This window comes from Danio aesculapii, chromosome 16, assembly GCF_903798145.1.
Source record: "Danio aesculapii chromosome 16, fDanAes4.1, whole genome shotgun sequence".
Classification (NCBI taxonomy): domain Eukaryota; kingdom Metazoa; phylum Chordata; class Actinopteri; order Cypriniformes; family Danionidae; genus Danio; species Danio aesculapii.
The window spans coordinates 15,050,829-15,066,785 of NC_079450.1; the positions used below are offsets into that span (position 1 = coordinate 15,050,829).

The following is a 15,957-nucleotide window of genomic DNA, read 5'->3' on the forward strand; positions in this document are numbered from 1 at the left end:
TAAACATATATGTTCACTTGGCATGTTTATTAAATATCTGCAAACATTTTATGGTATTTTTATGCTTTAGAAGAGTCAAAAACTTACAGCACCTTTAGCTATTAATTTATTTAAAGAAATTTGTCTTTAAGTATGTATTAAAGAGGTATTTAAAAAAATAAAATTGTCATTTACTCACCCATGACTTGTTCCAAACCAGTTTGTTTTTCTGTTGAACACAAACGAGGATATTTTGTGAATTCTGGAAACTGCTAACCATTTACATCGATTGTAGAAAACACTGACAGTAAAAGTGAGTAAATGATGACATTTTAATTTTTGGGAGAACTACCCCCTTTAACCTTTAAAAATTACAAACTTGAATATTATGACAAAAAATATATCTAAAAATAAAAGCTGTGCCTGAACGAGACTGCGATTGATTACAATAAGAAAAACAAATCCTCTCCTTGCTTATGTTCCTGACTTTGATATTGCCACCTCACGTCAAGAGGGCAAGGATTAGACCGTAATCCATATTAATCTGCTCTCAAAAAAAATCCTGAGCACATTATAGATTCAGTCCATTTTGTTATATGAGTATGAATATATATTATTCAGGCTGCACCGCCTCATTTCATCAGTATTTGCTTAATTGGATTTATATGGATTCACTCCTTACAGGCACTTAATGATGATTAAACCTGCATGCTGAGTTTTTTTTTTTTGATTATGAATTGTTCAATAGCGATGACTGTCTGTGTGTGTAGGCTGGTAATTACACCTTTAACCGAGCGAAGCTGATGAACGTGGGCTTTCGTGAGGCCATGAGGGACGAGGACTGGGACTGTCTCTTCTTTCATGACGTGGACCTCATTCCAGAGGACGACCGCAACACCTACATCTGCGACGCTCACCCTAAACACGCTGCCATCGCCATGGACAAATTTGGCTACAAGTATGCTTTTACAGCCAAATGCTACAAACCTGCATTTCATTTGAATTCATTTGCCTGTGATTTCCCTGCGCATAGGAGGAAGCACATGTATAGTATGTGTTTGTGGAGTAAACACACATTCGTAGAGTAAAATAATCCAAAAGCTACTTTTTAATGTATATTGAAACCTAAACTATCAATTATTAAGAACATTTGAGTAGATTTCTAAAGAATACGGCTTAATAAATATGGCTTAAATAAACGGTCACAACACCTAAAAAAGATTTTACAATAACATTAAAGCCTATAACATATTATAACATTCAGTTTGTTTTAGTATTGGAATATATTACACAAATAAGTTATTCAAATTATTCATTAAAAATGGTAATTTAGAGCATTTTTTTTTTTTTTTGTTTTTTCAGAAAATTACAATTTCTAAAAATTGTATATGTTCATGAAAGTTTGGGTTATACAAAACTGTACTCATTTCTTAACTTTATTTATTAATTGATTGATTGATTGATTGATTTGTTTATTATTTTCTCAAAAATAAAAAAACCTGTCCCAAATTATAAAAAAGTTATATAGAACATTTTATTAGTTTTGTGAAAATTTGACATTTGTTTAAAATAGTAAATGTTCATAAAAGTCTGGGTTATACAAAACTGCATTTTTTACTTTATTTATTATATCGTTTAGTATTTTTCTCAAAAATAAAACCATTCCCAATTATTACTAAAAATAATATTATAATTTAGAACATTTTTGTTAGTTTTGTGAAAAATTTACTTTTTTTTTTTTAAATAGTAAATGTACATGAAAGTCTGGGTTATACCACCAAAAGTGCATATCTTAACTTTATTCATTCATTTAACAATAAAAAAAATAAAAATGTTCCAAATTAATTTAAAAAAATGTTATTTAGAAAGTTTAGTTAGTTTTGTAAAAAATGTAAAAAAAAAATGTTTAAATGAGAAATGTACATGAAAGTCAGGATTATTCCAACAAAATTGCATTTCTTAAATTCATTCATTCATTTATTTATTCATTTAGCATTTTTCTCAAAATAACAACATTCCAAATTATTTAAAAAATGTTATTTAGAACCTTTTATTAGTTTTGTGAAAAATTTAAAATTTTTCAAAATAGAAAATATGTACATGAATATCTGGGTCATTCCACCAAATGTCCATTTCTTAATTTTCATTAATTCATTCATTAATTGAGCATTTTTCTCAAACATAAAAATGTTCCAAATTTTTAAAAACTATATTTAGAAAATATTTGTTGGTTTTGTGAAAAAAATAAAAAATAAATAAAATTCTAAATTTACTCGTCAGGATCATTCCTAAAAAATTGCATTTCTTCACCCTATTCGTCCGTCCATCCATCCATCCATCCATCCAAGTATTTTTCTCAAAAATAAAAACCTGTCCCAAATTATTACTAAAAATAATTTTGTCATTTAGAACTTATTTGTTAGTGTTCTGAAAAATTGACAATTTTTCAAAATAGAAAATGTTCATGAAAGTCTGGGTTATTCCAACAAAAGTGCACTTCTTAACTTAATTCATTCAATCATTTATTCCTTCATTTGGCATTTTTCTCAAAAATAAAAACCTGTTTCAAATTATGTATGAAAAAATATTGTCCTTTTTAGAATTTATTTATTTTTTTTAAGTTTTGTGAAAAAGTATCAGTTTTTAAAAATAGTAAATGTACATGAAAGTCAGAATTATTATAACAAAATTGCATTTCTTAACTTTTTGATAGTTTTTTGAAAAATGGATCATTTTTCATAATAATTTATGGACATGAAAGTCTGGGTTATACCACCAAAAGTGCATTCATTCATTCATTCATTCATTCATTGCATTTTTCTCAAAAATAAAAACCTGTTCCAACCAGCACAGACATTCAGCACTAATAAAAGCATTTCTGAAGTTGCGTGAACACTCAAAAAGCACAAATCAATATGCCACTGAACTAAACTAAAATGATGAATAGCATGACATTTATATTGTCGTGCCTCTCCTGCCTGTTCCCCCTCAGGTTGCCTTATAAAATGTATTTTGGTGGAGTGTCGGCTCTGAGTCCTGATCAATACCTCAAGATGAACGGCTTCCCGAATAATTACTGGGGCTGGGGTGGAGAAGATGACGACATTGGCGTCCGGTGAGCAGCTCTTATTTATTTGTTTTGTAGGGGTTGAACGAGAGAGAGAGTGTGTGTGTTGGTTAATGGAGGGGTCTGTGTGGGTGGAGATCTGTCCATGAACCACCTGTCTTTTTAAAGCTTTGTCAAGTGTCCACATTTGAAGCTCTGCTGCTGTTTGCTTTATAGGGGCATGTGTGCTACGTTTATTTGCTCGTCTGCTCAGCCACATTGCAGAGCATCAAAAAATGTTATGCTGTAGTTAAAATACAGTAAGAAAATATTGATATTGTGCATGATGAATTTAAAATAACAGCTTTCTGTTTTTATGTTTCTATTTAATTTGTGTGAAATTTTAGTAGCCATTATTCTGGTCTTCTGTGTCACAGGATCCTTCAGAAATCATTCTAACATGATAATATAATATAATATAATATAATATAATATAATATAATATAATATAATATAATATAATATAATATAATATAATATAATATAATGGTACGGTGACTCAGTTTTTACCCCTGTCGCCTCACAGCAAGAGAACCACTGGTTCGAGTCCCAGCTGGCCAAGTTGGCATTTCTGTGTGGAGTTTGCATGTTCTCTCCATCTTGCCGTAAATTGGATTAACTTAATTGGTCATAGTGTATGAGTGTGTGCGTGAATGCGAGAGTGTATGGGTGTTTCCCAGTACTGGGTTGCAACTGGAAGGGCACATGCTGGAATAGTTGATGGTTCATTCCGCTGTGGCAACCCCTGATAAATAAGGGACTAAGCTGAATAATATAATGTATTGTAATGTAATATGATGTTATAAAAAATAATAAATTTTGGTTTTTGGATTTGGATTTTGCTAAAAATTTATATTTTTTTCAGGATTTTTAAAATATGTGTAGTTTACCATCACTTATAATAGTCAGTTTAAAGCAGCAATGCCCAAACTAGGGACCGCGGGCCAAAGTTGGCCCATGGTAAATTTTGTTTTGGCCTGCCATCCCATCTGAGAATGGTTACGAGATTGTGATTTCATATTTAATGTAACATGTATTTGTTTGTTTTATTGTTAAGCTACAAAAAAAGCTATCTGAAGTCAAATGTTTCAATTCAAATGATGCAAGTTAATTAGATTTAGTTCAAATGTACATACGACAGATAGAGGACAATGCAGAGACTTCAGTGAGCGAATCAATGCAAAGGCATATTTGCTATATTTGTTATATATGTAATTGTTTGTTTTTATTCTAATAAGTTATAATTTAAAAAGTTATACTGCATTAGTTAATACAATTCAAAGTGATGTTTTCTATTTATTTTTTTATATTATGAAATGAATTAGTAAATTACCTATAACAACTTTAAAGTAAAATAGTTTGGTAAATTTGTCTTCGGCCCATGGCTCTCCAATGATATTTGGTTTTTGACCCTTCATACAAAAGCGTTTAAGTCCATCTCAGAATAATGATAAAAAAACAGCAACTTATGGGTGTGGAAAGCTGTGAGCAGAAGCTAGGACTGGACAAAGCAGGAGAGAAAAAGAGTAACTGTCATCTGTCCATGGCACATACTGACTTGTAAAACATGAGAAAATGCACTATTTTTATATTTAAAGAGTGCTTATTTTAAAATTTAGACACATACATACCCAGAAAGCATAGCTTGACCAAATATTTCAGATGCAGTATCTTCTCAGTAGATAAGAACTCGAGTCTCATGAATAATAATTAAGCCATATTTATCGGGGCAGTTGTACTGCAGATGCTTCAGATTTTAAATCCGGAAGTTCAAATTAGGGGGGGAGCTCCAGTTTAGACTGTTTTCCCTACAATTAAAGCTAACAGATTAAAACATTGTCTTATTTGATGTTCAACACACACAAATCTATTAAATTCTCAAATTCAGTCAAAGGATTCATGCCCTTTAAAAGTGGAAGTGAAGCAGTCAGTCAAGTTTATATTATTTTGTAAATTGGCTTCTCCTTTAATGAAAATATATTAAACAAGCTCGATTAATGTAACCGTTTCGAAGAGCATGTTTTACTATAGCTTTTAGCGCAAAGGCGCTGCCATCTTGCAATATTCAGACCAATGCAATGATTAAAGAGCCCCAATTATGGTGTTTTGCAAATGACCTTCCATGCAATGTGCAACACAGCACTAAGTGAATGAAAGCATCCAGGGGGGGTTTGGGAACAAATGAATCGCTGAACAAATCATATGGGAGTCATTGGGATAATTAGGTCAAAATAAATGCATATTATAAGACAATAAAAGTGTTTTTTTTTTTTTTACCCTGTGTGCAAATCAGACCCCCAAATCCAAAATATGACCTTTTATCAAAGGTCTCAAACTCAATTCCTGGAGGCTCGCAACTCTGCACAGTTTTGCTCCTACCCTATTTAAACACAGACAGCTGATCCAAATAATCAAAGTGTTCAAGGCTGTTTCTCAATTCCAAGAATGCAGAGAACGGACTTGTGTTCTTGTGAAGACTGGTCTTGCAAGGTCACTTTGGTAGAATGAACTTGGGAGACCGCGAAAACAGAACGTGTCCTGTGAGAAATGAGATGCTGCGTTCTTCCCAATGGTCACATGACCCTTGCGCATCTTTAACCAAAAATTATTTACACATTACAGCATTCATACAACAATTTATCGTTTTCCCCCGTTTCACAATATATACTATGCATATAAACTTTACAAATATACTTGCACAATACAAATAAAACAGATTTTAATCAGAATTTCAGCAAATAATCCCCCTTAATGTGTTTTTGCCTCTATTAAGATTTTCATGGTAATGTTTACTTTCCTGAGGTAAATAAGTTATATCTCTGAACTTTAATAATAAATCTGTGTAAAATGCTGCGCTTCCCACCTCCAGTTGCAGAGACTTCTGGAGCTTCTAGAGCGAGTGCTGCACTCAAGTCTGAATCAATGCATCCTCTATATCAAGAACACATCCAGGAACTTTCACGCACCCTCCGTTCTTGCGGTCTTGAGTATTAAAACTGAACTTTGGCTGTTGATGATGATGTCACACAGGGACGCAAGATCACTGAAGAACGCATATTGAGAAACGGCCCAAGAGTAGCCTTGAATACCTTGATTTGTTGAATCAGGTGTGTTTGGATAAGGTTGGAGCAAATCTGTGCAGAGCTGCAACCCTCTAGGAATTGAGTTTGAGACCTATGCCTTTTATAATGCAAAATAGGGCTCTTTAAAATAATACATGATTTCACTCTTTATTAAATCATGTCTTTTGTGGATTATGTCAAGACATATTCCCTTTTCAAGTCGATCAACTGGATCTCTCAACATTTATGAAGGACGTGGCGATCTTAGTTTAGTTTGAGCAAGAAGAGGTGAGGGCTGCAGTAGTAAAAAGTGAAAGTAGAGTGGACCAATGTGCATCAAATAATTGAGAAATAAAAGGGGAAAAAAGAAAAATAGAATAAATATTTATTTTTATATTAGACACACAGCTGATGCTTGTATTTGCACCAGCTCCATGCCCACAACTTCATGCATTGGGTTAAATTAGGGTTTCCGGTCCATAATTTCCACTGTATCTGTTCCAAGATACATTACGACTGGATACATACAAGATATATACGAGTTTGTTTAATATACTTTCATTAAAGTGGAAACCACTTTACAAATTAATGTAAACTTGACTGACTGCTCCACTTTAATGCATCCTTGCTGAATAAAAGTAATCATTTAATTAAAATATATTAAAAGCCTAAAGAAAATTCTTACTGATCATAAACTTTCAGGTGTTCATTTTTTTTGCACTGTTGCAAATAACTTTTTGTGGCTCAGAATACAAGAATACCTTATTTACCAGAATGTATAACCGGTGTTGAATTACCTAGAATACATTTAAATAAAGCCATTATTCTGATGCAAAGTGTTGTGGCGACTGGCCTGTATTTCAGTTAAATTATCCCTGGTAAACTGAATGCCTATTTCCTCAAATATGTTCCTATGCTTGTATACATTTCAAAACCGTTTGTGACTTTCTTTCTCCTCTAAGGGTTTCGCTTGGAGGAATGGTGATCAGCCGTCCATCCATAACCGTGGGCCGATATAAGATGATCAAACACAAGCACGACAAAGGCAATGAAGTGAATCCCAAAAGGTAGAATCGCATTACAAACACCAGTCAATGTTTATTTTAGGTTGTCCTTGTTAGTGTGCAAACTTTCATTTAAACACTGAGTTATATTAATTAATTAGATGTACTTACTATGTGGTTAGGGTTTGGGACAGGGTTGTCCAAGCTCTGTCCTGGAGGGCGGTTGTCCTGGAGTGTTTACAGCTACTGTTTCCAATTTCCAGCTAAACTCAGCAGGACACCGGCCCTCCGGGACCGAGTTTGGACACCCCTGGTTTAGGAAAAGGATTAGGGTTAGTTAAATGTCATTTTCTGTAGTTTGTTGTCATTTACACAGAACATGAACAACAAGAACACCATACAATAAAGTGTTAACCATGCACCTAATAAATGCACAATAACTTCTAAGAATTCAATTGAATCAGTGGTTTGTTGAGGAATTTGTGGCTTTGTGTTTAAATAAATTCATTTACAATAACATTCTCAGTTTTCGTAAGGATAATCAGCCAATTTGGCTTGACTAATTCAGGGAGCATTACTTGTTTATTAATCTAATTTTAAAGACTAGTATTCACAACAGAAGACGAACTATCAACTGCTGTTTATTGTTATTAGGGATGCAACTATTATAGATTTTGGTGGTATGATTGTAGTCTGAAGAATAATGATGGTTATCCTATTATTATGCATTTATTAATTTCAAAACAGTACTAGTTTAGAAAATCACATGAAAACTCCTTGTATTTTAAAGTGTTATTTGTTGCTACTCAGTAACCAAATAATACAGCACATAATAATAAACAAACAATGGCCCATTTCTCTTTGTATTTAAAGTAAGTGAAAGTGAGTTATTGGCATTTAAATAAAGGATTTTACACTGAAGATAAATGACAGAACAATGAATAAGTAAATAAAAATAAGAATTAATAAAAAATAATTTTTGTCTAATGTAAATCTAAGCTACATATTAGCTAAGTGTTTTCCTTTTAATGAGAACAAAAGTAGCCAAAGGCTGCTAAACCTCTGTCTGAAATGCATCTCTGCATTTTTAAAATATTTTTTTTATATAACAGTTCTGTCTGGTTCTCGAATCTAGCTGATAACAGTGCGACATTCTGCAAAATCAGAACTCATACAGCCTCTTCACACTTGTGTATTACTTCGCCCGCACAGAGTGACAGCAGATCAATGAACTCACTACAGTTTGAATACTATTGCAGCTGCTGGACAGGCTTTTTTAGGCGAGAATGTTGTTGTTTAGATTGCATCTATGCAAAGACCACATTATAAGCCCTTAGAGGAGGAAAACCCAGCATAATTTTAAACTAAAGCTGATCAAATCATTATAAAACGGGTAAGTGACTTTCTAAATCTATCTCTGTCTTTTGTATGTTGTAGTCCTGTATTTATGCCATAGTAATTGTAGTATGTTAAGTGTGAGATGGGACTTACTGCAGACTAGTTCAGTAAACGGAAAGAAAGAACAAATGCCTGCATGTGTTAGCGTTTTTCCTTATTACAAACACAACAGTAATCTGGTAGCGATTGCGCTGCTTTGGCTTTTTCAGGGTTAATTATTGTGATAACTCGATTACAACAGAGAAAAACATAGAAATCTCTGTAGACTAATGGCATTTCATGCTGTTCAGCCTTATAATGTTAAAATGTTTTGTCATCACTTTAGACATTACGCTAGAGAATCATTCAAACACTGGCTCTAAAGTGACGTTGGTGAAGTGGCAACAGTTTTGACGTCAGCTGCAGATGTGAATGAATGGCTAAAGAAAGTAGTTCCTCATACAAAAGGATTTTGAGACTCTCCTTGTTTTTCTATATATATATATATATATATATATATATATATATATATATATATATATATATATATATATATATATATATATATATATATATATATATATATATATATATATATATATATATATATATAAAATTATTATTAATATTATTATTATTTTTTTTTTATATATATACACTATTATGCCATCAAACTGTTGCATAACTGCAATCTCACACTTGTGTAGCAGTGCGATGTGACTGTATATTGTCACTGACTCCCGATATACAGCCACATTGCACTGCTACTCATGTTGTTGTTTTTTTTTTTGTTTTTTTTTTTTTGTTTTTATTCAAACACTTAAAAAAAAAATCATACATTTAGAGAAACTGAAATTAGAATCTTATAATTTTTTCCATATTTTTACTTGTACAGAAATAACTTTCAAACCAAGAAGCGTTCAGTTGATTAGTGCTTCATGTCCAGCTTAAAATCATTGATCACTTTGAAATCCACAGTTGTGCTGATTTATTATTAAAACAAATATTTTTCACTCTGTAAAAATTCCCAGAACAGCATTAAAAGTGACCACACCTTAGCACAAACAAAGGTGAAATGCTGACTTCATCTCCCAGTCTTTCCTCCTTCCTCAAGTCTGTTTCCTCTCCCGCAGGTTTAACATGTTGGCCAAGACCCGTCAAACGTGGAAAGAAGACGGCATGAATACAGTGGAGTATGAGATCATATCCCGGGATTACCAATCGCTCTACACCAACATCACAGTCAACATCGGCACAGAGGCAGGCCTGCACCCGACCAAAAATAAACCAGCTTCCTAACCAGCTCCCAGAATTCATGCCCATCCCCAAATGCTGACCACTCTCCCACAATGCACATGGCCAGTGAATCCACAGGAAGCCTTTACCGCACCACAGACCTTCAGTTTCCTCTGGTGCCATCTAGTGGTCTCACGATTCTTTAGTTTCTTTCTCTTCCTCCAAAGTTTGATCCTGTGTTCACTGGTTCACTTTATCAGTCAGGACGCTGCAGAAACTGGGGATCGCTCTGCAGGAAGGATGCGTTTTCCTGACGGACAAACTCCTCATGCATCCTCCGTGCCCCGTCAGCACCATTTATAAACCTCTGTTGCCTTAGAATCAAGCTGCACTCGCTCCTTACATTTCTTTCATGACTATTGAAGCATCACGGTTGATGTTTCAGGCCGACTTTTAGGAGAGGACGATGTTAGTTTTTCTGCCACACGAATGAGATAGTGAAGCAGGCCGATGTGCTGCATACGTTTGCTGCACTACTCTGTGAGTCAGTTGCATTTCCTATGCGGTAAATTAGTGCTTTTGATTACGTACTGTATTGTTTTCCTGATGGGTGGAGTAATGGAGATATATATACTGGCCTCTTTGGTAGTAATAACCACTCGACTTGTACTGAATTTCTCTTTACTTCTTTATTTTTTTTTTCATTCCCGAATTGCCTTTTGGTTGGCTGAGTAATAATGTTAGCTTTTATAATCAACACGCTGCCTCTCCTTATCATGATTTATTCCACACGTTATATTTTATTTTATCTGCATGAGTTTTGTTTTATTGCTGGTTGTGTGCGGTCGTTTGCTTTGGATTAGAAGTGGGGTTGTTGAATGTAGCCCTTTCTTTCTCCTCGATGAGGAAATGTCATATTAGGGCAAAGAGCATCGTGTTGTGGCCGTTCAGTTAGGAAGTCTTCAAGTTTTTGTCTCGTTCCCATTTGAGTCCAGCATTTGTTTATAAAAAAAAAAATAAGAGCCTCTTGCATTTATTATCCGAAAGCTTCAGAAAGCATCTCCGTTAAATTGAATTCAATCAAAAAATTAGATTAAATCGTTAATAAAGAAGTATTGTTAAAATGTTCAAAAAAGTACATTTAATATTTTTTTTTATCATTTTTACGTTAACAGTTATATAGAATCAAATGCAGTACCAATTGTAAAACCGTATTTTACCATTAAACCATAAATTACTGAAATGATTATATACATTTATAAACCATATTCACATACACTTTTGCAGTGAATCAAAGCTAACTCTCACAAAGCATTAAACATGTTAAAATTGTGCTGTTAAATTCGATTTGTTGCATTCAAATGCATTGCTATAAAACCGATTTTATGTGAAGTGGTGAAACAAATAGTGCGCTAACATTTGTAAAACCATTGGTTGTTAAATGTGCCAATATTATACATTAAATGTGCAAGCGTGCATAATTTAGTATGGTTCAGGTGAAATGCTGCGTTTAGATAACTGCTCGAATATCTGTAAATTCATTCTTGCATAAATTGGTTGATTTTGCATAAAAATACTATGTCTTATTTAAATTAATGCATTACATGCCCATAAAGCATTAGGGAGAGTTCACCCTCGAGTGAAAATTGTCATATTTAGTCATTCTTGACTCGTTCCAAACCAGTTTGATATTCTTTGTCCTGTTGGGCACAAAAAAAGATATTTTGAAGAATGTTGGAAACTGGTAACCATAGACTTTCATACTCAAACAGATACTCTGGACGTGTCATTTGTTACTGGTTTCAACTGAACACTAAAATCCAAACTGGTTTTGAAAATTCAAGGATGAGTCAGAATTAAATCTTTGGATGAACTGTCCCTTTAAATTGAATGCACCAATATCCTTAATCTTTCAATAATTTTGATCCAAAATCATTGTTTGAAATTTATCTTTCAAGTAATTTGATTTACAACTTCACAAATGCACTAACAATCATAAAAGTACATTTGCTCTTTGAATTGCACACACTTGGATAAATAAACCATTCAATGCAACTTTGGATGGATTAGAAATAATTGACATGTTGTAAAGAAATAAAGTATATTCTCAAATGTAATTTTACAAATGAGCAGTTGACCGATGATTAAAGTCTCGGTTAAATTGAATTAGACAAATATTGTAATTAATTGTTGACATAAAATCATTCTTTAGTTCAGTTAAAACATGCTAAAGGACATTACGTTGATTTATTTTTGGAACCATTTTTACATTAGTAGTTATAGAGAATGAAATGCGGTAACATTTGAAAAAACTGTATTTTGTCAGAAATTATTCATTTACAAAATATTACTATATTATTTTTATGGCATTACTATAAAAACCATTTTTATGTCAAGTGGTGAAACGAATAAAGTCGCTAACATTTGTAAAACCATTGCGTGTTAAATGCGGCAATGTTAAACATTAACTGTGCAAGCGTGCATAATTTAGTATGGTTCAGGTGAAATGCTCCTTTTCGATAACAGCTTGAATATCTGTAAATTCGTTCTTGCATAAATTGGTTGAATGGATCAAAAGAACTTGCGTGAAAATACTCTGCCTTATTTCAATTAATGTGTTAAACGTTATGATCATAAAACTTTAAGAAAAGTGTTGCACTAAAGGGATATTTCACCAAAAAAATAAAACCGTCATCATTTACTAAAATCCTTGACTTCTTTCAAACCTGTTTGACATTCTTTGTCCTGTTGAGCACAAAAAAAGAGATATTTTAAAGAATGTTGTAAACTGGTAACCATTGACTTTCATATTCCAACACATACTATGGGAGTCAGTTGTTAAAGGTTTCCAACATTCTTTAAAATATTTCCTATTTTTGCGCAACCGAACAATAAAATCCAAACTGGTTTGGAACAATTGAAGTATGAGGCATAGTTAAATTTGAAGAACTGTTCTTTTAAATTGAATGCACCAATATCCTTTTCGATACCTCTCATCCGAAATCATTGTTTGAAAACCGTCCTTTGCATAAATCATTTACATTTTTACAAATGTGCTAACAATCGTAAAACCATTCATGAAAGTACATTTGCCCTTTGAATTGCACACACTTATATAAATAAACCATTCAATGCAACTTCTTACATTTGAATTAGAAATAATTGACATGCTGTAAAGAAATAAAGTATATTCTCAAATGTAATTTTACAAATGAGCAATTGACCGATGATGAAAGTCTCGGTTAAATGAATTCAACAAAAAAATTCTAATTAATTGTTGATATAAAATCATTCTTTAGTTCAGTTAAAATATGTTAAAGGACATTACATTGATTTATTTGTGGAATTATTCTTACATTAGTAGTTATAGAGAATGAAATGCGGTAACATTTAAAAAAACAGTTTTTTAACTCTTTTTAAATTTTTTTTTTTTTTTTCATTTTCATTGAAAAACACCTTAATACATTACATACAGTACTGCCTAAATCCTTACAAGGAGATATACCATATATCAAAATTCTCTTGGAAGTACTCACTACAGTACTTACTACAAAAGGGAACTCAAAACCCTCCCCCACCCCCAAAAAATATTTACCATACATCATTTAAAACTATAAATTTGTAAGCCGTTTAACACACACTTTTGAAGTGAATCAATGCTAACTCTCACAAAACGTTAAACACATTTAAATTGTGCCGTTAAATTAAATGCTATGATATTCATAAAGTTCATCAGTTTTTTTAAGTTGGCACATCCTTATTCTATTTTTATGCAAACCATTGCATTCAAATGCATTGCTATAAAAACATTTTGTGAAGTGGTGAAATTAATGAAGTGCGCTCGCATCTGTAAAACCATCGGCTGTTAAATGTGCCAATATTATACATTGAACTGTGCAAGTGTGCATAATTTAGTATGGTTCGCGTAAAATGCTGCTCGAATATTTGTAAATTCGTAGTTGCATAAATTGGTTGAATGAATCGAAAGAACTTGCATAAAAATACTCTGCCTTATAACATTAATGCATTGTTATGTCCATAAAACATTGTGTTGCATTAAAGGGATAGTTCACACAAAATGAAAATGATCATTATTTACTAATCCTTGACTTCCAAACCTGTTTGACATCATTTGTCCTGTTGAGCACAAAAGAAGATATTTTGAAGAATGTTTTAAATCATTGACTTTCATACTGAAACAAATACTACGTTAGTCAATCGTTACTGGTTTCCAACATTCTTCAAAATATCTTCTTTTGTGCTCAACAGAACAACCAAATCCAAACTGGTTTGGAACAATTCAAGTATGAGGCATAATTAAATTGGATGAACGGCCCATTTAAATTGAATGCACCAATATCCTTAGACTTTTTCTGATACCTCTCATATGAAATCCATCCTTTGCATAAATCATTTACATTTTTACAAATGTGCTAACAATCGTAAAACCATTCATACAAGTACATTTGCCTTTTGAATTGCACACACTTATATAAATCAAACCATTCAATGCAACTTCTTACCTTTGAATTAGAAATAATTGACATGTTGTAAAGAAATGAAGTATATTCTCAAAAGTAATTTTACAAATGAGCAGGAGAGCGATGATGATGACAAACGAACACAAAAGCAGTGCTGAAAATTAGCGAACAATTTCCTTACATTGAAACGGCATCGTCCCTGTCTAAATGTCCTACAGTTTCATAGTGAAACAGACTCTTGACGGTCCGGCTATTAAAAAACACGGCCGTTTCAGATGGATCTGTGCATGCGTGAGGTGAATGACAGCAAATGTACGTCTCAGATTTGTGTTTGTGAGGCTGACAAAACTCTACTTCGTTATTCAGAAGCTGCTGATTTCGGGGTGAATGTGAAAGGTGGAGGTTTCAATCTCTTTAATATGTTTGCTGTGTTTGGAGATTATAAGTGCTCGTTCGAATGAAAAATAATGGTGTTGGGTTGAGGCAGAGATACCAAAAAATAATCATATCATATTTTTTAAAGCATGCTTTCTTTCTTTTTTTTTCCTGTTTTGCTTAGTCATTTTTAATGCAAAGATGTAGGTGGTCAATTATGGTCAGGTTAATTAAACCTGTCTATTTACTACACCAGTCTGTTGTCACATAGAAATATCACCAGAGTGTAATTTTTGACTTTTGATTTTGGGATGTAATGGGTGACTGGAGATGTTTATGCTTCATCTTTGAGAATTTATATTTGATAACTATCCCGATCGCCATCATAGAAGGTACTACTTTTTTTGGCGCTGTTCAGCCACGAATGCTATAGTTTGATATGTACAGATGATGGGCTGCACACTACTCAGGTGGGATGATGATCAGACATTTCTAAATGTGCCTTATTGGGCGTCCGTAATCTCAAGTTCTTCGGTGGGCAGTGCTCTCGGTGCGAGGCATTCGATTCTCTTTATGAAGTCTGCACACTACTCAGCGGCCTTATGATGATTTAATAAAAACAGATGTTAATGTATGAAATGGCTGCCGTCTTTTGTGTCTGCTGCATGGGTTATTAGTGATTTGTTTGATTCTTAAAGTCTGAGTGAGACTTTTATGTCAGTATGTTGAGGTACTTCCAACTGAAATGGAATATTGAGTAGGGGGCGGGGCTTTGTTTTAACAGTAAGAGGGGCGTGGTTTAGAATATTGTGACTGAAGGCATCAAAATGACAGAGTTTGATTGGTCAGAGTTTCATTGATTGAAGATTACCAAACAACCTTTTCTTTTTCATCTAAAGCAGGGGTGCCCAAACATTTCCGTATGAAGGGCAAAAAAAACCCGAATATCATTGACAGCCATGAGCCAAAGGTAAACATACCAAACTATATTAAATTAAAGGTCATTTCCTCAGTTATTTTCTAATATTTAAAAAAATAAATGGAAAACAATACTTTCAATCATGTTAACTAAGGCAGTATAATTCTTTAAATTATAATATAATAATAACATAAGCAATCACATTTGCATTGCATTGTCCTCAATCCGTCGACTGACAGTTTGTACATTTAAAAAAATCTGATTCATTTACAAAGTTTAATTGAAACGTTTCATCCTAATTCGCTTTTTGTAGCTCATCAATAAAACAAGCAAACAAAAGGTTACATTAAATCAGAAATGACAGTCTGTACCCCATCCTCACTATTCTTCCTCTATTCTCAGATGGGATGGTGGGCTG

General features: G+C 33.1%; 1 protein-coding gene across 1 annotated transcript in view; it reads left to right on the plus strand.

Moving 5' to 3' along the window:
* Positions 1–15,259, plus strand: part of si:dkey-199f5.8 (beta-1,4-galactosyltransferase 3) — a 55,400-nt gene extending 40,141 nt beyond the window's left edge. The window contains exons 4-7 of the mRNA XM_056474847.1: positions 750–937; positions 2,972–3,094; positions 7,110–7,214; positions 9,662–15,259. Coding sequence (XP_056330822.1) covers positions 750–937; positions 2,972–3,094; positions 7,110–7,214; positions 9,662–9,827 — 582 coding nt within the window. The 3' untranslated portion in view covers positions 9,828–15,259. The remainder of the gene's footprint in view (positions 1–749; positions 938–2,971; positions 3,095–7,109; positions 7,215–9,661) is intronic.
* The last annotated feature ends 698 nt before the right edge of the window (positions 15,260–15,957 follow it).